The sequence below is a fragment of the Microcaecilia unicolor genome, chromosome 1 (genome assembly GCF_901765095.1).
Source record: "Microcaecilia unicolor chromosome 1, aMicUni1.1, whole genome shotgun sequence".
NCBI classification, from domain to species: Eukaryota; Metazoa; Chordata; class Amphibia; order Gymnophiona; family Siphonopidae; genus Microcaecilia; species Microcaecilia unicolor.
The window spans coordinates 535825278-535850135 of record NC_044031.1 but is presented as its reverse complement, the minus strand read 5'-3'; the positions used below and the strand labels follow the sequence as shown (position 1 = coordinate 535850135).

The 24858-nt window shown below is 42.2% G+C and overlaps 1 protein-coding gene across 1 annotated transcript in view; it reads right to left on the bottom strand.

The window, feature by feature from the left end:
- The window catches only part of NECAB1 (N-terminal EF-hand calcium binding protein 1), a 298151-nt gene extending 278613 nt beyond the window's left edge, over window positions 1–19538 (bottom strand). The window contains exon 1 of the mRNA XM_030189726.1: window positions 19406–19538. Within this exon, the coding sequence (XP_030045586.1) occupies window positions 19406–19538 (133 nt within the window). The remainder of the gene's footprint in view (window positions 1–19405) is intronic.
- Between the last annotated feature and the right edge of the window lie 5320 nt (window positions 19539–24858).

The following is a 24858-nucleotide window of genomic DNA, read 5'->3' as shown; positions in this document are numbered from 1 at the left end:
CAAGAACAGGGAGAACCTCTACGTCAGGAAGTCCAAACAGGAAAAAGTAGAGGCTGACCAAAGGACGAATCCAACACTGGAGATGTTATGTAGAAATGCTTTCTTGATGCTGATTTCAGAGGACCAGACACGGTCCATGTTTCAGCATACCACAACGCCTACATCAGGGGTCAAATGAATAGTTCATCAGAAAGAACCAATATTTGAAATCAGTTATGAAATCTCAAACCAAATAGCTGTGATGCAGTCAGGCTGACCTAAAGGCATACGCAAATAGTCCGGCACTGGCAAACTCTGTGGGGTCTGCTCGTATGCAGCCTCCACTTTTTCCTGTTCATATTCTAATGGTTAGCATGCACTAAAACCCATGCTCATTTCTTCATTGGTGTTACAGGCATCAGATTATGAATGTTTTAGATGGTCGCTTAAAACATATTTGTTTCAACAATATGGTAGGAATTGATTATGTTAGTTTTTTTTTTCTGGTCATGTTATTGATTTTCAATTGTAATTCCTGGATTGTCCAGCTTCTTTCTATAGAACCTGCATTGAACTGCCAGATATTGTGGGCTACAAAAATACAGTGTTATGATATGTTATTGCTTATGGCACTTTTAGTAAACGTACCCCAATGCGTGTTACCTGCATTAGCGTATGTTAAAACAATAACAAACTGTAGTAAATATAGCCTTTAATTTCTAAAATTAATGATGAAATATTTCTGAACAAACTTTTCTTGCTAGCTGATCCTTGCAGGGGCAGCAGAACAACTTTTTGGTTGGAGGGGCCATACAAACCAGTCTCCAGACCTGTGCCCTAGTTCTTTGTTGCTGATGTTGTGCTTGGCAAAACATTGGTGTGGCCATTGACCACCCTATTCCATTGTCTATGTTTTTACACATGAACAAACCTTATCTTTAATTGTGAATTGAATTGTCTTAGAGCCTTGGTCTTTACTCTCAGTCCTCGAGAGCCACTAATGGTTCTTGTTTACAGGATATCCCTAATTTATTTATTTATTTGGTGCACTTGTATTCCGCATTTTCCCACCTATTTGCAGGCTCAATGTGGCTTACAAAATGTTATAGCAACATGTACACATTATAGGATAAGAATTTCAAAATATAGATACAGATGGGTACTTAGAATATCAAAGCAATCATATTAACGGAATAATAATTTTACAATTATTACAAATAAGAGTGCATAAGTAAATCATATTGGATTGGAAGTGGATTGAAAGATCAACATAACATAATGATATCAGGACAAGATATAATATTCAGTCGTGAGGATGTAATTAGGATGAACAGATAGGAGGGTTCCTTAATAGTTGTGATTGGAATAATTAGGAAGTCAGATCGTTATGGGGAATCTTTATTGTACGCCTTTATGAATAAGTAGGTCTTTAATAACTTTCGGAAGGTTGTCAGGTCATGTGTTGTTTTTATGGCAATCGGTAATTCATTCCATAGTTGCGTGCAGGTGTATGAGAAACTGGATGTATGTACATGTGATAAATTTGCATGTCTGTTACCTCTACTGTATTCAAATCACCCTATCCTGAAAACCTGACCTGTAGGCTACTCTTGAGGACTGTGAGTGAAGACCAAGGTCTTAGAGTCTTTCATGAAATATCTTTTTAAAAATGTAAATTATCTTACCATTCTTGTCTGCTCTTCTCAATATCTGTAAGAAATTGAAATGAAAAATATCAAAATTCTGCTCTTGCTGGAACAATAGATCCATTCAAAAATAAAGTGACTTTTGGTCTTTACCTTTGCTTCTTTACAAAGCACGATCAAGGTGTTAAAAGACTACCTGCACATTTTTCATATTCAAGACAAGACTGCTATCTCTTTCCAACACAACACATTCTTCAATTGTCAGCCCTCAAACTATATCCATTTCTAAGGACTGAAGTTCAAGCCACAATATCACTCTGTTATAAAGTTACATTGAGTTTCTACTGCTTGTTTGAAAAGTGGCTGACCAAGGATTTAATCAGAAAAGTCTGATTTAAGGTTAGCTCATTGGCAAATGCTGTGCAATTCCATGTGCAGAGCTAATGTAACGTGGCAAGTGTGGTATGCACAGCATGATGGTGTCAAGAACTGGAGCTATTTTTAGAGGGGCTCATTTCAAGATAAGGTAATTTTCTGACTTTTACATGTGCTCTGCCTGAGATCTTTAAAAAGGAAGACAATTCTGTGGGGTTTGTTTTGTTTTGTTTTGCTTATATATATATTGCTAATTACATTGCTGAGCTATTTTTCTAGCTTTTTACATAAGGGGATTTTCTGTTATAAGAAAGCTAATTTTGCTGTATGGGTTTTGTTTTCTGTAGTTAGTCCAAAGAGGGAGACAGGCAATTAATTATGTTTTGAAGTCATAGAACTGCTCAGGTGTTAGCTTTTCCCCTTCCTACCTCAGCTCCCACCCACTCTATGGTTCAATCTTGCTATATAGACTGACTTACCAATTAGGGTGTTGGATCAGACAGATTTTTGTTGGAAAAGGAAAAAAGGGAAGTAATTAGGTCAATATTTGAATTGTTCCTGGCCACTTTAATGGTTTTAAATATTGGGCAGTATACATATATACAGGTACTTATTTTGTACGTAGGACAATGGAGGGTTAAGTGACTTGCCCAGAGTCACAAGGAGCTCTAGTGGAAATTGAACCCATTTCCCTGGATTATCAGGCCACTGTACTAATCATTAAACTACTACTCCACTTGGGTATTGCTGTGGGGTTTGGTTGGGTGTTGCTGGAGTCAGTGTCTCTGGGATGGCTATCTGCCAGCAGCATTTCTTTGGTACAGCAGAGCAGAGATTTGATCAGAATCGATGATACAATAAGAGATATGAAGTAAAACCCCTGACACAGCACGAGCGAATCGGGGGCTCCCTGTCGAGTTGAGGAACGGAAAGCACTGAAATGAGCAGAACACTACAGCGGTCTGATGAAGCTAAGTGATTTCTAGCGGTGTCCCTCGTTTAATTTAATTGAATTTAATTTTATAAGTGTATCAAGAGTATATAAATTACTGATCTAATTGTGTAGGCACTCACAACTATTAGTTACCAAGAAGAGTTAAAATAAGTCTACTGAGTGGATAGAATTGATAGGAATTGATGGAGTTTTTTTGAAGCTATATGATGGCATGCCGAGCCTACACCTTATAGCCTGTTATGTTGGGCTGGCAGGGTGGCGATACTGAAGCTTTTTTTCTCCATCTAATTAAATCTTACTAGACTAACTAGCATCTCCACAGGTGGGTGAGCCCTACATGATATTACACAGCCGGTGTGAGGTTGTGTTGTGATTTTCAATTATTACTTTAGCTTGAGTGGATTATTAGCTAAGATTTAATGCCAAAAAGTGCAGAGTCATGTATTTGGGCTACAAAAACCTGAGGGAGTGGTATAGTTTAGGGGATGAAGAACTTTTGTGAATGAAAGAGGAATGGGAATTGGGTGCATAGGGAAAGGAATGGCTAGCAGGAAAAAGGAGGTGATAATGCCTCTAAATTTCTGGTGAGGCCTCATTTTGAATACTGTGCATTATTCTTCAGATTGAATCTTCATAAAGATATAAACCAGATGGAGTTGGTACAGAGGGTGGCTATTAAAATGGTCAGTGGTCTTTACCATAAAGTGTATGGGAACAGATTTAAAAGATCTCAATGTGTTTACTTTAGAAGAAAGGCAAGAGAGGGGAAATATGATATTTAAATACCTCCATGGCATAAAAGCACAGGAGGTATTTAAGTATTTAAAGCATGTTCACTTTCAATTGAAAGGAAGCTCTGGAATGAGGGGGCATAGAATGAAGGTGAAAGGGGACAGACTCAGGAGTAACCTGTGTAAATATGTCTTCTCAGAACGAGTGGTAAATACATGGAATTGCCTCTCGGTGGAAGTGATGGAGACCAAGACTGTATCTGAATTCAAGAAAGCTTGGGGCAAGTATATAGGATCTCTAAGGGAGACAAAGGTAGATGGTATGGATGGGCAGACTGGATAGGCAATATGGTCTTTATTTTCTCTGTTTCTAATGTCATAATTAATCTCTCCTGGTGATAAGTTCCTAGAAAAATATCCACAGGGGGTGCAGCTTGTCAGAACTAGAGTCCTTCTAGGACAGAATTACACCTATCCCTTCCTTTAGCTGTGTCTTCCTTCACAATAAAAGGCATGTGGTGGTTAAGGTGACACAAAATAGGGAATGAAGAGATGGCTGGAATACCTTAACAGCATCAGATGACCAATGCCGGATGACCATGAGACTGAACTTATAATGTAGCGGATATTGTGAACTTTAAGGAAAGGCTCCTGAGGAAGAGTCGAAACAGGGCACCTCATTGGGCCATGTCTGAATAGTCTGCTGGTTCAAGTGGGAAGCCTTAAAAGACTAAGTGTTGATTGATGAAGCAGTTATTTAGTGCTGTGACAAAACAGTAGGGGTTAAGCCTATAGAACTGTATTATTTCTTGAAGTGTATTTCTCTAGTTTGGCCAGCAGGTGGTGTATATTTATGTTTAAAACTGTTACCGAGAAATGACTTCCCTCTTTAGTTAACACAGATAAGAGGTAACCTGCAGTTCTGGGCTCTGATCGGCCCAGGAGCTCAAATTCATATAGAATGAACTGGCTTTTCTCCCCAGTCTCAGCTTGGAAGTAGAGAAAGACCTTCTTACTGAGATCCTGTGAGCAGTTATATTCTGTAACCTGTGAGCAGCTACATTTCCTATACTTCCCAGGCACTATTCAGGTAGTGAACAAATGTTTAGATAGTTTTATAATTGATCCATATTCAGTTACCTATTATTATGTGCTGTTTTGGTCCATATGTTTTTATGGTTCACTGTTCAATACTTTTAAGACAATAAACATTTTTAGTTTATTTCCTCTGCTTGTCTGGACTGACTAAGAATACTGGTGGTTTTTGTGTTGGGTCTGTAGGTGCTTTCTAGCACCTGTGAGACCACTGGGAATATGGCCCCAGTAACCTAGGAGTCACTGAGGATAATTTGAGAGTGGGAGATTTGCCCAGAGGCAGTTGGAACACAGTCGGTGGGAGGAGAGTGCTAGTGTAGAGCACAAGTGGCAGGTGCAGGCGAACCTGAGCTGTGCAGGGGATAAACCATCTAAGTGGCTGTGGGATAGCCCCAGGTGGGTGGCTAGGCTTTTCGTGACAAGCACCTTTTAGAGTGTTTATAGACTGCTTTTTTTAACTGAGAATTCCTCCTTTTATAAACACTCAATAATTGATAGTAAATAGCTACCATTTAGTGACATTATTGTCTTTTTAATTATATAATACACTGTTACTTTTGCATTACAGGTACTCAATTATTTAGAATTTAAAGAAAACTTTCACATGTAGGGGCTATTTAGAAAAGTTTGCTATATATAGTGAAAGCAAAAAAAATATATTTTTCTACAATGCACATGCAAAAATGCACGAGTGCTGGAATTTTTGCATGTTTTGAGAATTTGTATGTTCTTTCATGCATACGATCTTGCTCCATTTGCAAAACATCTTTGCAATTTAACACAGTGGCCTCAGTCTATAAATCTTCCATGTGTACAAATAAACAGACACACCAAGTACTGACTCATTTGGAGGAAAAGTTTAGGGCTGTACCGAATATTCATTTTAATTTGACCCCAAATAGTGCGCTAAAAACATTATTCATATTCAGCCATATAGTGGTTTCAATTCGAATATGAACAATCCGGGGCTGTACTGTGCTAAATCCTACTGAAATAAACATTTGATCTCAGATTTCACATTGCTTCTTTCATTATTTGTTACGTTAAAGGTCAATGCCAATTATTCAGCTGAATATTTTTCATTATTTATATTCGGCCAAATAGTAAAATATGTTATTCAGTACAGCTCTAGATAGTTTTATAAGTGGGCTTCTAGGCAGGGAAGGCATATGCATGTGTCTCATGTGCCTTTATAAAATATCTTGAAAGTTTAGCTCAAAGTTATACCTATGCTGAGGCAAGAGTAACTTTGTGCATGTATCTGCCAGTAGAAAGCAATCCATATGGGTATATTTTGTAAAACCACCATTCTAAAGAATAATTTATTTGCTCAGAGGACTGGTACAGAGCACTCACTTATCTGCCTCTTTTGCATAAGCCTTAAAAAAATCAAAGCTTCAGTTACCTCGAGGAAAGTCTCTAGGCATTATTACAGAAACCTCAGTGGGATTACTATCACCGGCTTCAGCTACACTGTAAAAATAGCAGTGGAAAAAACTCCCCTTAAATGGGAGAAAAAAAACCACTGCTGAAAAACACAGTCTACAATGTTAAATATAGCCAATAATGGAAGAAAGTGCTCTAAAATCAGTCTCTCTATAAGTGCCTAATATACTGTTCCCAAAAAAACACATTGAAGGGAATCATAAACAGTGCATTGTCAGAGTTACTTAGCTACAAAAAAATGAATCGCTGCAAAATCCACTTGCATCCAGATGTTCACTTTGCTTCATTGCTCAAAACAAACAACCCTGACAAAGGGTCCCCTTGTTTCGCTATGCTGCTTCAGTGTAATGTTTATGCTTCCACTCAACGTGTTTTTTTGGAAACAGTATATTAGGCACTTATAAAGAGACTGGTTTTACAGCACTTTTGTCCATTTTTTGGCTATTTTTAACATTGTAGACTGGTTCTTTCAGCAGTGGCTTTTTCTCCCTTTTAAGGGGAGGTGTTTTCCACTGCTTGTTTTACAGTCTAGCTGAAGCTGGTGCTAGTAACCCCACTGAGGTTTCTGTAATAATGCCTAGAGGCTTTCCCCGGGGTAGTTGAGGCTTTGATTTTTTTTAAGGCTTATGCAACAGCAGCAGATACTGAGTGCTCTGTATCGGTCCATTGAGCAAATAAATTGATCTTTAGAGTGGTGGTTTACACTATTTTGCTCTCCAAACTTAGCTGTTACTTTAACAAAGGTATATTTTACAAAATACATGCAGTGCTGATCCTGCCCCCATTCCATTCATTCTCCAGCCCCCGGGGGATGATGCCTACATTTATGCAATACTTATATATATCATTCCCCTAATTCTATATATGGTGTTTAAAATTGTATGTGCAAATTTGGGCATGTGCTCAATTTTTGCACACAATTTAATTGAATAATAAGCCAATTAGCAACAATAATTGGGTGACAATAATAAATTCTTGGTGCACGTGCATCGATTTGAATTTGCATGTGTATCTTTGTAGCTGATATTCTATAAAGATGTGTAAATACATTTTTATGTGAGAACCAAAAGGGGGCGTTGCCATGGGAGGAGTATGGGCAGGTCAGGGCGTTCCTAGAATCTGCGTGCAGGGTTATAGAATAAAACAGATCTGCACGACACTAGGATTTACACCAGGTTTAAAGGGCAATGGGATCCAAGTTTTCCTGTACAACATGGAACCATTGGGTCACCATCCTTGAGCGCTAAGCGATGTTCTATAAATGGCGCTCAAAATTCGGCACCGTTTATAGAATAGCGCTTAGTGCTGGGATCTGTGCCCAGTTTTAGGTGCAAGGATTTATACCAGGTTTCAGTTGGTATAAATCCTTGCACCTAAAACTGGGCACAGACCCCAGCACTAAGCGCTATTCTATAAACGGTGCCAAATTTTGAGCGCCATTTATAGAACATCGCTTAGCGCTCATTTTTTTGGCACCTAAATAATTTAGTCCTATTTCTTCCTAGTACTTACATTTGTGCATGTATACACCTGTTGATTTTTTTAATTGCTTGCTTGAATATGTTGAATATTGTTCTGCATACTTAGAAAAATTGCCCCATTTGTGCCTATACCTTTGACAAAACACCAGAATCACTGGCTTCCAGCTTTATTTCCAGGTATTAACACTCAAAATAGGGAACAGGATGAAAGGAGAAAAGCTAGAATGGCCAGAGGAACTTCTATCCTGCTGTTTCTCCCTCCATTTCTTTCCCATCTCAGGAGGCTGCAAGGAACTGGAAGTAGCAAGGATGGAGCTGAGAAGAGTCACTATGCTATTTTATCCAGCCCCTGCCTTCATGTCTATTTGGCTGGTGTGAAGAAAGCAGAGCAGAAAAGAGCTACTCTGCTCTCCTCCCAAATTTAGGGGCCCTTTTACTAACCAATGTGGGCATATACGTGCATCCTACGCCAGGGGCGTAGCCAGACCTTACAGTGGGAGGAGGCCAGAGCCCAAGGTTGGGGGCACATTTTTAGTGCCACCCTGCTGCCCCCCCACCCAAGCCTCCCCTCCTTGCCCCCCCCCCATCGCCTTGCCTCGCCACACCACGCCAACAAATACCTTTGCTGGCGGGGGTCCCCAACCCCCGCCAGCTGAAGCCTTCTTCAGCGCCAGTCTCCGGCGCAGCCGCATTCACTGCCCTGCTATTCTTTCTTCTTGCTCCTCCTGTCCTGTGCACGCTGACGCTCCTTCTCAGTTTCACATAAAGACGCGTCAGCGTGCACAGGAGGAGCAAGAAAAAAGAAGAGCAGGGCAGCGAACGCGGCTCTGCAGGAGACCGGCGCTGAAGAATGCTTCGGCTGGCAGGGGTTGGGGACCACTGCCAGCCAAACCAGGGGCCTGGATGAAATTTGTGGGACCCATGCCCCCATGGCCACCCCATAGCTACGCCCATATCCTACACATGTCAATTTTGAACTACCGCCTGGCTACCGCGTGGCCCAGGTTGTAATTTCATTTTTTATGGGCGTCAGAAATTTTCCGGCACACAGCGCTGACCAGGCAGTAATCGGCATTCTACGTGCATAGACCAGTACCGCCCGGTTAATGCGTGAGACTTTACCACTAGGTCAGTGGGTGGCAGTAAGGTCTCAGACCCAAAATGGACACATACCAATTTTCATTTTGATGCACGTCCATTTTCGGCCAAAAAAAAGATCTTTTTTGCAGGCATGCTGAAAAATGGACTTGCGCGTGTCCGGCAGAGGTGTCTACACCAGCTCAGGCCATTTTTCCGTGCTCTTCCCTCTGTCATTCCTTACCCTACCACAGAGATTGCTTCACCAGATGGATCAGAGCTAGTGAGAGTCAGGTGCTGCAATTTTATTCCTATGGGCTCCTTAGCATTTAGCGTGCGCTAAATCCTTTAGCACACCTTAGTAAAAGGACCCCTTAGATAGACAAATCCATAATGGACTCTTATCCCACAGATGAGATCTGGAGCCCAGTTCCTTGCTCAAATCATTATTAATTAGAATTTGTATTTCATTGGAAGTTTTCTATTTTGAAGTCTAAATTACAGTGTAGAAGTTATTTGTCGAGAGGGAAGATAAATTATTATCAATTTTGGTCTAAAGTTATTCCTGAATTTAAAGCTATTCTACCTTCCACTCAAGGATGGTGACCCAATGGTTCCATGTTGTACAGGAAAACTTGGATCCCATTGCCCTTTAAAAGTACACCCTACCAGCAGGCAGAAGACTTGTCCTTGGTTTAATGATATCCTGTTATTGCTAAAACAGAAATGTAGAAGTTTTGAAAGGCAGTGGTGAAAATTTACAACTAGCAAGTCAAGATATGCTTGGAAAACTGCTATTAATATATAGAAAAACTAGGGAGCTTATTTTCAAAGCATATGGATATCTCAAAATGCCCAAGTGGACATCCATGTGCTTGAAATGTCCAAATCCCGATTTTACAAAGGCAGAAAATGGACGTCCAACACTGCAGTATATCCCAGTGGCGTAGCCAGAAGTCAATTTTTGGGTGGGCCAACAGGTTGGATGGGTGGGCACTAGACAGTGGTTTGCTGGTAAATGTTTAACAACAGGGTCTCTCCCCGGTCCACCTCTGCGCCCCCCCCACCTCCCCTCAAAATTGCAGAGCTGGCTATGGCTGGGAAGAGAGCCTTGGGTGGGGGAGGCAATGCATTACTCTCTCCAGGAAAAATAAAATTAAATGATCCCAGGTTCCAATCTAATTCATGTTTAATGTGGGATAAAATGTCATAAATAAGTAAATAAATATAAACTTTTAATGTTGAGCACCTGATTCTCAAAGTGGACATATTCCAAACACTATAATGCAAATAAAATGATTTTTTTTCTACCTTTGTTGTCTGGTGACTTTGTTTTTCTTATCATGCTGGCCCAGTATCTGATTCTGCTGCTATCTGTCCTCTTAACTCCGTTTCCAGGGCTTCCTTTCCATTTATTTCTTTACTTTCCTCCTTTCTTCTTCATTTCTTGCTCTACATCTGTAAGTAAAAGCTGGGTCCTCCACAGACTTGACTGTCCAGTGGATCCAGCTTCTGCCTATTTTCTCAATCCATGTGCAGTTTTTCTCTTCTCTTCCTTTTCCCTCATATCATCTCCTTCCTCTCTCTTCTCTTCCCTCCCCTCCATTCATGTCAGCATTTCTTCTCTCTCCCTTCCCCTCCATCCATGTGCATCTCCTTCCTCTGTCTTCCCTCCCCTCCATCCATGTTCAGAATTTCTTCTTTCTCCCCTCCATCCATGTGCACCTCCTTCCTGTCTTCCCTTCCTTCACCTCCATCCATGTCCAACAATTATCTCCCTGCCCTCCCCTCCATCCACCCATGTCCAGGAGCCCTCCTCTCTCCACTGCCCTCCCCTCCATCCATGTCCAGCAACTCTCCTCTCCCCTCCATCCACCTATGTCCAGCAACTCTCCTCTCCCCTGCCATCCCCTCTATCCACCCATGTCCAGCAACTCCCCTGCCCTCCCTCCATCCATCTATCCATCCATATCCAGCAATTCTCCTCTCTCCCCTGCCCTCCCCTCCATGTCCAGCAATTTCTCCTCTCTCCCCTTTGACCATCTCCCTCTCATTCCCTCTCCAGCACTCTCATTCCCTCTCCAGCACTCCCATTCCCCCCTCTGTCTCTCCCTTACCCAGTCTCCTAAATTCCTCCCCCATCTTTCACCCACTTCATTAGTCCCCCATTCCCCATACTCTGTACTTACCACCCCTCCCAGTCCCATCCTTCCCTCTGCTTACCAACAATAAAGAACGACAACGTGGATGCAGGCAGCAGCTTGGGTTGCTTGCTGTGTTTTGAGTGAACGGCGACGGCTGCGTGGGGGAGTAGAAAAAGAGATTTTCTAAATGGCTTCCTTCCTTCTCTACTCGAAACGGCGAACTGGCGGGTGGCAGCAATAAAAGTATAAAGCAGCCAGGCTCCTCGACTCCGTCCCGTCCTTCGCTTTCACTTCCCTGCCCTCCCAGCGTCCCGCCCGTCCGAAAGGAAATGACATAGAGGAAGGCGGGACGCTGAGAGGGCAGGGAAGCGAAGGACGGAGTCGAGGAGCCTGGCTGCTTTATGCTTTTACTACCGCTGCCCGCCAGTTCACCGCTGCGAGTCTGGAGAGATCATCATCAGCTGAGCCAGAGCGGGTGCCGTTACTGCCCTGGACCCATAGTCGCTAGGCTGCTGCAGTGTGTGTGCGCTTGGGTGGGCAGGCCTGAGGTGAAATTGGGTGGGCCTGGGCCCACCCAGGCCCACCCGTAGCTACGCCCCTGGTATATCCAAATAGCAAGGGGGCGCTGTGGGCATGTTTTGGGTGGGACTAGGGAGAGACCAAAATCAGGGGGTCCAATAGCAATTACCAACTGGGAAGAAACATCCAAGCCTAAAAAGAAGGACATCCTAAGTTAGACCCGTTTCACTCACATCCAGGGTACAAACAGGTGCTCTGATTGAGCAGCTGACCACTGGAGGTATTAAGGCATGACACCTCTTTAATCCCCAGAGGTTGTTGTCCCCCTCCATCTCCCCTGAAAGTGAAACAGAAAGAGGATATCAGGCTCTATGACAGATTCAGGTATTATAGGCTTTCTTAGCAAAGCAGGAACTAAGTCCTAGCAGTTAGTGCAGTGGACTTTAAACCAAGGGACCAAATCCTACTTTAACTCTTTTTTTAAATTGAGAGCCCTCCAAAACAGAAAAATATATAATGTACCTAAATATATAAGCTACCTGCAAGCCTGAAGGCTATTGAAGTGGAATACATTCAGGTAGAAAATGTATTGTTCTGTTCCTGGAGGACTTACAATTACAAAATAAAAGAGTTAAAGTGGGTTTTGAACCTGAGTCCCTTGGTTTAAGGTCCACTGTACTAATCACTAGGCTCCCCTCTGCTCTGCAGGGATGTCTGTATGGCCATTCTTCTAAGAATGCTGCCAGACATCCTTGTCTCTGGGTTTGTTTGTTTTTGTTTTTTTTTGCCATTCTACTACTACTACTATTTGACATTTCTAAAGCGCTGCTAGGGTTACGCAGCGCTGTACAATTTAACATAGAGAGACAATCCCTGCTCAAAGAGCTTACAATCTAAAGGACAAATGAACAGTCAGTCCGATAGGGGCCGTCAAATTGGGCAGTCTGGATTTCCTGAAAGGTAAGAATTAGGTGCCGAAAGCAGCACTGACGAGGTGGGCTTTCAGCAAAGACTTGAATATGGGTAGGGAGGGGGCTTGGCGTAAGGGCTCAGGAAGGTTGTTCCAAGCATAGGGTGAGGCGAGGCAGAATGAGCGGAGCCTGGAGTTGGCGGTGGTGGAGAAGGGCACTGAGAGGAGGGATTTGTCTTGTGAGCGGAGGTTTCGGGCGGGAATGTAAGGGGAGATGAGGGTAGAGAGGTAGCGAGGGGCAGCAGACTGAGTGCATTTGTAGGTAAGAAGGAGGAGCTTGAACTGAATGCGGTATCTGATTGGAAGCCAGTGAAGTGACCTGAGGAGGGGGGTGATATGAGTATAACGGTTCTGGCGGAATATAAGACGTGCGGCAGAGTTCTGAACAGATTGAAGGGGGGCTAGATGGCTAAGTGGGAGGCCGGTGAGGAGTAAGTTGCAGTAGTCAAGGCGAGAGGTAATGAGAGCGTGGATGAGAGATCGGGTGGTGTGTTCAGAGAGGAGAAGGCAAATTTTGCTGATGTTAAAGAGGAAGAAGCGACAGGTCTTGGCTATCTGCTGGATATGCGCAGAGAAGGAGAGGGAGGAGTCGAAGATGACTTCGAGGTTGCGGGCAGATGAGACGGGGAGGATGAGGGTGTTATCAACGGAGATAGAAAGTGGGGGAAGAGGAGAAGTGGGTTTTGGTGGAAAGATGATGAGCTCGGTCTTGGACATGTTCAGTTTTAGGTGGCGGTTGGACATCCAGGCAGCAATGTCGGATAAGCAGGCCGATACCTTTGCCTGGGTCTCTGCGGTGATATCAGGTGTGGAGAGATACAGCTGGGTGTCATCAGCATAGAGATGATACTGGAAGCCATGAGATGAGATCAGGGAGCCCAGGGAAGAGGTGTAGATTGAGAAGAGAAGGGGTCCAAGGACAGATCCCTGGGGAACGCCAACAGATAGGGGGATGGGTGTGGAGGAAGATCCAAGAGAGTGAACTCTGAAGGTGCGGTGGGAGAGATAGGAGGAGAACCAGGAGAGGACAGAGCCCTGGAACCCAAATGAGGACAGTGTGGCAAGAAGTAAATCATGATTGACAGTGTCAAAAGCGGGGGATAGATCGAGGAGGATGAGGATGGAGTAGTGGCCTCTGGATTTGGCAAGGAACAGGTCATTACAGACTTTAGAGAGTGCTGTTTCTGTCGAGTGTAGAGGGCGAAAACCGGATTGAAGTGGATCGAGGATGGCATGAGAGGAGAGAAAATCAAGGCAGCGGCTGTGGACGGCACGCTCAAGTATTTTGGAGAGGAAGGGTAGTAGGGAGATGGGTCGGTAGTTGGAGGGACAGGTAGGGTCAAGTGATGGTTTTTTGAGGAGAGGTGTGACTACAGCATGCTTGAAGGTGTCAGGCACAGTTGCAGTGGAGAGACATATGTTGGACATTCCAGTTTGTAAAATGGTTGTTAATGCTAGATGTCCTAAGTACACGGATGTCCATCTCATATATTTCCTGTTGGAAAATACATGTCCATTTTGGACTTTATGAGCTGGACATCTCTATTCTGACTTGGATGTCCTTTCGAAAATGCCCCTCGCCAAAAAGACCTATTAGGCAGATCTTGTAGCAAACATTATCTGAATTTGAAAAAGTTATTTCATCTATTGGACTCTGCTACAAGTATTAGTGAACTCACTTCTACAGATACCACTCCACTTCAATTACCTACAGCAAATGAGTTTGCTGACTATTTTCAAAGTAAAATCTCACAAATCGGAAGTCATGGAGTCCTTGAAGAAAACAACACTTCATTAGCTGTCTCCCTTATTACTGGTGCAGACCTTACAGATATACCAGCAGACAGGATATGGAGTGGTTTTCATGTCATACAACTTTTGTTAGTGAAAGTTTCTTCTACACATTCTGCATTGGATTGTTACCCCATTTATTTATTAATATCACTCCCTCTGCACTTTATAGTTTGCTCTTTACCTGAGTAGATATTACATTGAGAATAGGCTCCTTTCCTATCTTATTAGGAAATATTTTATAATCTCTCCTCCTAAGAGATTCACAATGTAATAAGGATCTTGCAAATTATAGACCAATTGCAAATATACCGATATTTGTAAGAATTTTGGAGGAGTTAGTCACTAATCCACTGGCAGAATACCTAGATCTTCATAATATTTCTCTCCTAACCCAGTCTGGGTTTAGAAAAGGCTCTAGTACTGAGTCACTATTAAGTTTATTGTTACATGACATCAGGGGTCTATTAAGTATAGGGTATCAGGCTATAATTCTTCAATTCAATCTCTCAGCATCTTTTGATGTAATAGATCATCAACTTTATTAGGGATGTTAAGTGATAAAGGTATTTTAGACAGGGTCCTTGACTGTTTTAGGGGCTTTCTGGGTGATAGGACTTTACAGAGTAAAATATCAAGAGGTATTTTCTAAATTTTGGAGGGAAAGGAATGGAGTCCCACAAGGCTCCCCTCTTCTCCCAACCTGTTTAACATAGTAATGAGCTTGCTTGGAAATTTACTGCATTTGGGAGTCAGTTTTTACATGTACCACATGATATTATCCTGCTTGTCCCTATGGTGCCCAGAAATATTGTGTCATTAACCACCGTTCAAACTTGTGTTGATATTGTTGAGACTTGGGCAAACAATTGATGCCTAAAATTGAATACTGACAAGACCAAGATGCTTTGGTTGGTTACATCCTCTCCATATTTATTAAATAATGTACTTTCACTCAGGAATGTTACCCTTCCAAATGAATCTGAACTGAAAATTTTGGCAGATATTATCAATCCTATTTTATCTTTTGAAACTCATGTTAATTTGTTGAGTGGAAATTTTTTGGAAACTGAAACAGTTTCATAAAATTATAAATATTCTATCCCTACTTATTTTATACTTATCATTCATTCTCTTCTGATTAGTCAGTTAGATTATTGTAATATGCTTGCAAAATATTTTGGCTAGATTGGTATGCCAAGTAAGTAGATGAGAGAGAGAGAGAACATCGCCTTAGCTGAAACACTTGTATTGGTTATCGATAGAGGCCCAGGAATTACTTAAATTATGTACTGGGATATTTAGTACCACCCATGGCTTGGCTCCTTTGCCTTTATTATTTGTAATATCTTTTTTTTTCATCACATGAGAAGTTCCCTCTCTGAAAGCCTGTTGAATCTCCACTATATTTAGTATATGCTAAATATAAAAGATTCCACTCTCTTTTAAGTTTCTTTCAAGTGGCTAAGATATGGAATTCTTTAGCAACTGTTATTAAATGGAAAAGAAATTATATGAGTTGCAGAAAGAAGCATAAAACCTAGTTGTTTAGACAATATCTAGGAGAATAATTTTATGGGGTTTAATTTTTCTAGACTCCATTCTGTTTACCACTTTTTGGGGACCTTTTACCAAGCAGCAGTAAAAGGGGCCCTACGGTAGCAGCGGTGGCTGTTTTTGCCGCATGCTGAGGCCATGTGGGGTGGAGCACTTAATGCCACCCATTGAGGTGGTGGTAAGGGCTCCCATGCTAACCTGGCGGTAACCAGGTAGCACGAAGCGCTGCCTGACTACTGCCGGGTAACTGCTGCACTAAAAAAATTGGGCCCTATTTTTCCTAGCACGAAAATGGCACACACTAGGGCTGGAACTACCACCCAGAGGTAGCTCCAAATTGGCACGCGGTAAGGCCGCGTTGGGCTTACTACCGCTTTAAGCCCCTTTGTGATCCACGTTAAGTCTTTTATGTGGTAATTGCAGAATATATAGTAAGCGCAGTATTGTATTATATTGCTCTATAACCTTAGTGCCGAAATGTAAGTGCCATTTGTGCACAAAAATTATAGAATACTAGCACTTATGAGCAAGACTGTTATAGAGACGCATATACTCAGTCTACTATGCAGAGGTAGAGTCTTCTGCTAGCCAGTAATATTCTCTTTGAACCACAAAATTGTAATGAATCCACCTAACTGTATGCTACATTGAAACAATGCTGTATTGGAAAATGTGGGATATAAGTGCTGAAATAAATAAATAAATAAGTGCTAATTGGGTGCTCAGTAGTATTCTATAACTTTAGCACACAACTCTCATGTAAATGTAAGGGGGTGTACACAGAGGGAGGTTCATTGGCTGTCCAAAATTTATGTGCAAAGCTTACTGTAAGATACCTCTCCAATCTATCCAAAATTCTGCAGCACGACTTATTTTCCACCAGAATCATTATACCCACACTAGCCCGCTCCTCAAGTCACTTCACTGGCTCCCTGACCGCTTTCGCATTCAGTTTAAACTTCTCGTACTGACCTTTAAATGCATCCACTCTGCAGCCCCCCATTACCTCTCCGCTCTCATCTCTCCCTACATTCATCCCCGTGAACTCCGCTCACTGGACAAATCTTTCTTGTCGTCCTCCTTCTCCTCTCCTGCTAACTCCAGGCTTCGCTCCTTTTCTCTCGCGGCACCTTATGCCTGGAATAGACTTCCTGGACCTATACGTCTAGCTCCATTTCTACCTGTTTTCAAATCTATGGTGAAAACCCACCTTTTCACTGCTGCTTTTGGCTCCTAGCCTCTACTCATTTGCCCTCCCCTTGTTCCTTCTTTCCTTCTCACCCATTACTTCCCTCACCCGTAACTGTCTTGTCTGTCTGTATTATTTAGATTGTAAGCTCTTTTGCGCAGGGACTGTCTCTTTGTATCAGGTGTTCAGCGCTGCGTGCATCTGGTAGCGCTATACATAGTAACATAGTAGATGACGACAGAAAAAGACCTGCACGGTCCACCCAGTATGCCCAACAAGATAAACTCACATGTGCCATTTTTTTTGTATACCTTACCTTGATTTGTACCTGTCTTTTTCAGAGCACAGACCGTATAAGTCTGCCCAGCACTATCCCCGCCTCCCAACCACCAGCCTCACTTCCCACCACCGGCTCTGGCACAGACCGTATAAGTCTGCCCAGCACTATCCCCACCTCCCAACCACCAGCCCTGATAATAATAATAATGCCCTTAATACTTGAATCTGTCATAGAGCCTGATATCTATCCCCTTTCAGTTTCACTTTCAGGCGAGAAGGAGGGGGACATTTAGGTGTGCACGTTCACACCTGCTATGGACGTGGCGTAAGTGGGCATGCCTAAATGTTGGCAAGTAAATGCTGATTTGTGCTAGTATTCTATAACAGAATGTAAGTACTCAGATGCCATTATTGGATTAGCACTCAGCATGCTGCAGGAAAGTGATAAATTGTGGCACCCTTTAGAGAATTTCCCCCATTAATATGTGTAACTTGCAATTCTGCTTGTGCTCTACCTCTAAACATGCCTACATGTGGGTTGCATATAAGAATGTGCCTTATTGTCACTGTGGAGTAAATTCTATATATACTAGTTAAAAAGGCCCGTTTCTGGCTGAAATGAAACGGGCGCTAGCAAGGTTTTGCGCGGAGTGTGTATGTTTGAGAGAGTGTCTGTGAGAGTGACTGTGTGAGAGTGAGAATGTGCAAGTGTGTGTGTGTGACAGAGAGTGGGTGTGAGTGTGTCTGTGAGACAGCGTGTGTGTATGTGAGAATGAGTGTGTGCGAGTGCGTATGTGAGACAGTGAGTGTCCTTCCCTGTCCCCCCTGTCAGGTGTCAGGACTGGGGGGACTGTGGACAGTCATGAAGGCAGCCCCTACCAAAATAATGAAAGCAAGACCGTTTGTATAATAATCACTGCATTCCAGAGAACAAAATGGAGCAATTCCCACATGCTATCTTTTGCTTTCTGTATTCAGTAGCTGACAGGCTTGCTAGACTTACCTAAGTGGCTGCAGCTGCAATACACTGAAAAGAAAGCAAGGAAACCTATGAGACGTAGATTTGACATTTGACATTTCTAAAGCGCTACTAGATACGGCCGTCCCCTTGGCCTCTGACGCTCCTCCCTTCTTCTATTTGACTTCCCTCTGACAGGTCCGTCATTCGGTGTGACGCTCCTCCCTTTTCCTGTTTCAATTCCCTTTGATAGGTCAGAGCGGTGCAGCTGTGACACTCCTCCCTTCTCTGATAGGTCAGGGCGGGGCAGAGATGTAGTGTGCTTAAAAATGGTTACAGAGCTTCGAACATACGAACTGTTGAAGCCTCAGAGTGTGCTTTAGAACGTTGAGGGTGCTTTTTATGTGCAGATGGGGGCGTGGCCTACGGCCCAGATGGGCGTGGCTGAGACTGAGGATGAGTAGTCCGAATAGCCTAGCCTACCAGGAGGACAGGAGTTCAGAACAGATGGAGTGAGCTTCAGAACGTCTGAGGGGGGATTTTATTTATATAGATATGGTGCCTAAAAAAATTGGTGCTGAAACAACACTAAGCGCTATTCTATAAACCACGCTTTAAGTTAGGCATGGTTTATAGAATAGCACTTATGCCTGGAAACCATGACTATATTGAGGCCCTGCCATTTACATCAATGAAAACATGCTACAAATGCTTGTGCCTAAATTAGGCACAGATCCCACCTTATTCTATAATTACTGAAAGGAAAGCCCCTGATCCACTCATTTCCACACCCCCTTTTTTTTTGAATCACATGTAAAAGTTAATTCTAATTAACACCAATAATTACTTTTTTAAAAGCCAATTATCAGCACTAATTAGCTCATTACCAAAATTTGTGGGTGCAATTTTTAGTGCTTTTTATAAAATTCGAGGTAGTATGTACTTTTACATACATAACCAAGGGGGATATTTTTATGACAGTTTTTTATACACATATAAAAAGGGCTTTATGCTCAACAAATCCTTTATAAAATTATATCCTACAGGGCCAGCAGGATCTCAGTTATACTCCTATATTTTTAAAGGACTGTCCTAGTGCAGAAAGGAATTGGGGACAAAGAACGCAGGTAAAGACCACCTGGCCTATCCAGTCTGTCCATCCATGGCATCTACTAACCCTTCCTCTCCCCTAGAGAACCTATGTACTTCTCACAAGCTTGCTTGAATTCAGATACTGTTTTCATCTCCACCACTTTCACTGGGAGGTTGTTGTACGAATTCTCCACCCTTTCTTTGAACAAGTATTTCCTCAGGTTATTCCTGAGTTTGTCCGCTTTCACCTTCATCCTATGCTTCTTAATTCCAGAGACTCCTTTCAAGTGAAAATGACTCACTTTATGTACATTTAAATATCGCTATCATATCTCCCCTATTCTACCTTTCTTCCAAAGTATACACATGGAGATCTTTAAGTCTGTCCCTTTATGCTTTATGACAAAGACTGCTGACCATTTTAGTACCTGCCCTCTGGACCGACTCCATCCTGTTTATATCACTTTGAAGGTGTGATCTCTAGAATTGTACACAATATTCTAAATGAAGTCTCACCAGAGACTTATACAGAAGTATTATCACCTCCTTTTTCCTGCTGGCCATTCCTCTCCCTGTACACTCAAGCATCCTTCTAGCTTTCGCTGTTGTCTTTTCTACCAGTTTGACCACTTTAAGATCACATATGACCACACCCAAGTCCCGCTCCTCTTTTGTGCACAGCAGTATTTTACCCCCTAAACTGTTACTGCTTTCAAGTCTTCTCTTAACCTCTCTTTCCAGGATCTCCTGTCCATTTGTAATTTTTCTCTCTCCTCCTGTCTTCTTCACTTTCTCTAGTATATCCATCTTTGACACCAATCTTTTTCTTTCAGCTTTTTACTATTTTTCTGCCGGTGTTCATTCAGATTTTGTTCTTACTATCCTGTCTTCAATCTCTGTTTGATCACTTTGCCTACCTATAGCATATCATCTCTTTCCCTTACCCAGGGCCATCCCATTCTTCTTCCTCTTATTTTCTAGCCTTTCTTTTCCTCTCTCTCTCCCTCTTGTCACGCATCTCTCTCTCTCCCCCTGCATTGTGGCATCTCCTCTCTCTCTCTCCCCAGCATCAACCCCTCCATTTCTCTTTCTCTTCTCTCTTTTTCCATCTCATGTACATCATCCTCTCTCTTTCTCTCTCTCTCTGTCTTCTCTGTCCTTCCCACTTACCCACTTGCTGCCTTCCTGGGTTGGAATTGGTTGCAGCATTAAAACCAGGAAAGCATGCAGGGTCATTGCCCTGTGTGCCCTACTTCATGTTCTGCCAGTCCCTCCCTTCCAACACAGGAAGTTTACATCAGAAGGAGTGGGACAGTTAGATCTAGCAGTAACATATGCAGGGAAATAGTCTTGCACATTCTCCTGTTTTCCCACTGCTACCACCATCTCAGTCCTGAGAATGCAGCAGGCCTGCAGGAATGTCAATGGGAGCGAGGGGGAGATTTTGGTTGGGGCTGGGAAGGCTTAGAATCCCCAAACCTCTTATATGAGGCACCAATGCCCTTGTGAAACAACAATCTCTACTTCAGGATTCAAGTGAAAGCTTGGCTCTTCAACCAGGCCTTTAATGGAAGAAGTAACTAACTTGTTAACTCACTCACACACACAAGGAGTGACTCGGGCTGCACATACTGCAGCAGGACATGTTTATCCACTCCTACCCTAGCTGAGATAATATTTAACCATCTCTCTGACCTCATGTGCAACTTTCTTTAAATCAGTCACCTTACTCTCTAACTCTTCTTACTCTCTTAACTATCTATATGTTACATCTTTGCTTTACCCTTCACTATCAATTAAAATGTTCTATTACAGTGGTGGAAATAAGTATTTGATCCCTTGCTGATTTTGTAAGTTTGCCCACTGACAAAGACATGAGCAGCCCATAATTGAAGGGTAGGTTATTGGTAACAGTGAGAGATAGCACATCACAAATTAAATCCGGAAAATCACATTGTGGAAAGTATATGAATTTATTTGCATTCTGCAGAGGGAAATAAGTATTTGATCCCCCACCAACCAGTAAGAGATCTGGCCCCTACAGACCAGGTAGATGCTCCAAATCAACTCGTTACCTGCATGACAGACAGCTGTCGGCAATGGTCACCTGTATGAAAGACACCTGTCCACAGACTCAGTGAATCAGTCAGACTCTAACCTCTACAAAATGGCCAAGAGCAAGGAGCTGTCTAAGGATGTCAGGGACAAGATCATACACCTGCACAAGGCTGGAATGGGCTACAAAACCATCAGTAAGATGCTGGGCGAGAAGGAGACAACTGTTGGTGCCATAGTAAGAAAATGGAAGAAGTACAAAATGACTGTCAATCGACAAAGATCTGGGGCTCCACGCAAAATCTCACCTCGTGGGGTATCCTTGATCATGAGGAAGGTTAGAAATCAGCCTACAACTACAAGGGGGGAACTTGTCAATGATCTCAAGGCAGCTGGGACCACTGTCACCACGAAAACCATTGGTAACACATTACGACATAACGGATTGCAATCCTGCAGTGCCCGCAAGGTCCCCCTGCTCCGGAAGGCACATGTGACGGCCCGTCTGAAGTTTGCCAGTGAACACCTGGATGATGCCGAGAGTGATTGGGAGAAGGTGCTGTGGTCAGATGAGACAAAATTGAGCTCTTTGGCATGAACTCAACTCGCCGTGTTTGGAGGAAGAGAAATGCTGCCTATGACCCAAAGAACACCGTCCCCACTGTCAAGCATGGAGGTGGAAATGTTATGTTTTGGGGGTGTTTCTCTGCTAAGGGCACAGGACTACTTCACCGCATCAATGGGAGAATGGATGGGGCCATGTACCGTACAATTCTGAGTGACAACCTCCTTCCCTCCGCCAGGGCCTTAAAAATGGGTCGTGGCTGGGTCTTCCAGCACGACAATGACCCAAAACATACAGCCAAGGCAACAAAGGAGTGGCTCAGGAAGAAGCACATTAGGGTCATGGAGTGGCCTAGCCAGTCACCAGACCTTAATCCCATTGAAAACTTATGGAGGGAGCTGAAGCTGCGAGTTGCCAAGCGACAGCCCAGAACTCTTAATGATTTAGAGATGATCTGCAAAGAGGAGTGGACCAAAATTCCTCCTGACATGTGTGCAAACCTCATCATCAACTACAGAAGACGTCTGACCGCTGTGCTTGCCAACAAGGGTTTTGCCACCAAGTATTAGGTCTTGTTTGCCAGAGGGATTAAATACTTATTTCCCTCTGCAGAATGCAAATAAATTCATATACTTTCCACAATGTGATTTTCCGGATTTAATTTGTGATGTGCTATCTCTCACTGTTACCAATAACCTACCCTTCAATTATGGGCTGCTCATGTCTTTGTCAGTGGGCAAACTTACAAAATCAGCAAGGGATCAAATACTTATTTCCACCACTGTATGTATTGTGTTGACATTGTAAGTAGTATACTATGCCATACTTTGAATCATTTGAATATTTTTACTGCTGTAATTGTTTAATCATTTTTGATCTATTCCTACTGTACACCGTCTTTAGTGAATTCCTTTAAAAAGGCAGCAAATTAATCTTAATAAATAAATAAATAAAGTGGAAAAGAATCTTATGCAAACGTGAGCAACAAGACAAAAAAGCGAGGCAGACAGAGAGGATATCAAAATGTCATATAATAAAGTCATAAAATAACCCGACATGGCCGTGTTTCAGCACAAAGGCCTACCTCAGGGGTCATGCAAATCTGCTGGAATATCTTGAAAAGGCTTGGATCAAGTTTTTTCAAGAAGTTACTGCAGCAGCAACAGCCAGGATCTTGAAATGTTCTCTAAGCCAAGATAAGTGGGGACTCTTGACAGTTTTTTTTCTAACATATGATGTAATTAAATCCATTTAATACATTAAAGATATTTTATGAAAAATTTTCTTTTCTAAGTTTAATTAGACTGAATTTACTCTACTATAAATTGAATCCTTCAAGCAAAATCTAATACCATATTAAAGGCTCTAAGTTCTTTAGAAAGGAAGAGAGGTGCCAAATGCTTTAATTAATGCATCACTAAGATGACGTTTGGACACATTTATCAACTGCCTCAGAATTTTAATGCATTGACAAAATAAAAAGTTCTATTGTTCTCTGTACATCTTTTTCTACACTAGATAATGGCTAGGCAGCATTTAGAATACTTCAGTGCTTTCAAAGAGCACTTGAGCGATGGTAACAGAATTACAATAAGGACTGGTGAAAAAGGAAGCTATAAGTGCTGAAACTATACCATGGCATTATATATGTTATTACTTTTACTAACTAAATTGAATTGTTATACATTAAAAAAAATAAAATAAAATAAAATAAAAAGAAATATATATATATCAGCCGGGGTGGTTCACCACTGCGCACTCTCCCGAGTGCAGCATGACACCCCCCTCAGTGCATCAACCCCCCCTTGGCTTATCACCCAAGCCCCCTTCTTGGTGCATCACCCCCCCTTGGCGTATCTACTCCCCCCTCGGCTCCACCCAAGCCCACCCCGAGTGCATTCTTGCCTGCCCTGTGCACGCCGCTGGGGGGGGGGGTCAGTTCCGCTGGTTCCCTGCTCTGTCTGCCCCCACCACCCCGCCCTTGCTATGCCACTGATTTTATTTATTTATTTATTTATTGCATTTGTATCCCACATTTTCCCACCTCTTTGCAGGCTCAATGTGGCTTACAATACATCATGAATAATGGAAATACATGATAAGATAGATATTTAGTATTACAGACAGATCTTAGGTGACATGATTATGATAAGACAAGATAGTAGTCTAACAAGCAGATATACTAAGTCTTTTCTGGATACTTGTGGAGAGATTTACATTTGTTGGTCTTTGTGGTATGCCTTGTTAAAGAGATGGGTCTTCAGTAGTATATAAATAGATAGATAGATAGATAGATAGATAGATAGATATTTAGTTATATATATGTTAGGTTGGTTTGTTTTAAAGTGGGTTGAAACACACTCAATACAGATATATATGAAAAAATAATATAGTGTTAAGGTGCTTATCTAATGCAGGGATTCTCAACCCAGTCTTCAGGACACACCTAGCCAGTCAGGATTTCAGGATACCCATAATGAATATGCATGACATAGATTTGCATAAAATGGAGCCAGTGCATGCAAATTTATCTAATGCATATTAATTGTGGATATCTTGAAAACCAGAATGGTTTGGTGTGTCCTGAGAACTGGGTTGAGAACCCCTGATCTAATGGGATGAAGACTTATTTTCAGGCCACAACAGGTCTGTTGTGGCCAATAAGCATTGTTTCTAAGAGAAAGGTGTTCTAAAATGCTGAAAACATGGCTTAGTTTAAGCAGAACTGGGTCAAAAAAAAAATAAAACAATCATGTTGGTACTTTACAGATTTATCTTGGTGAACAACCTTGTAAGGGAAATCTTTCATTCCCTAAAACCACATACTATCCCTGCATTGTGCATTAGTGACATGTAGGTCAAAACATTTTGTTTGTTTAGTTTTCCATGACATTTATGGGATTTTTCATTTTATTCAGGTTTTTAATATTTTTTTCTTGTTTTTAGAACATTGT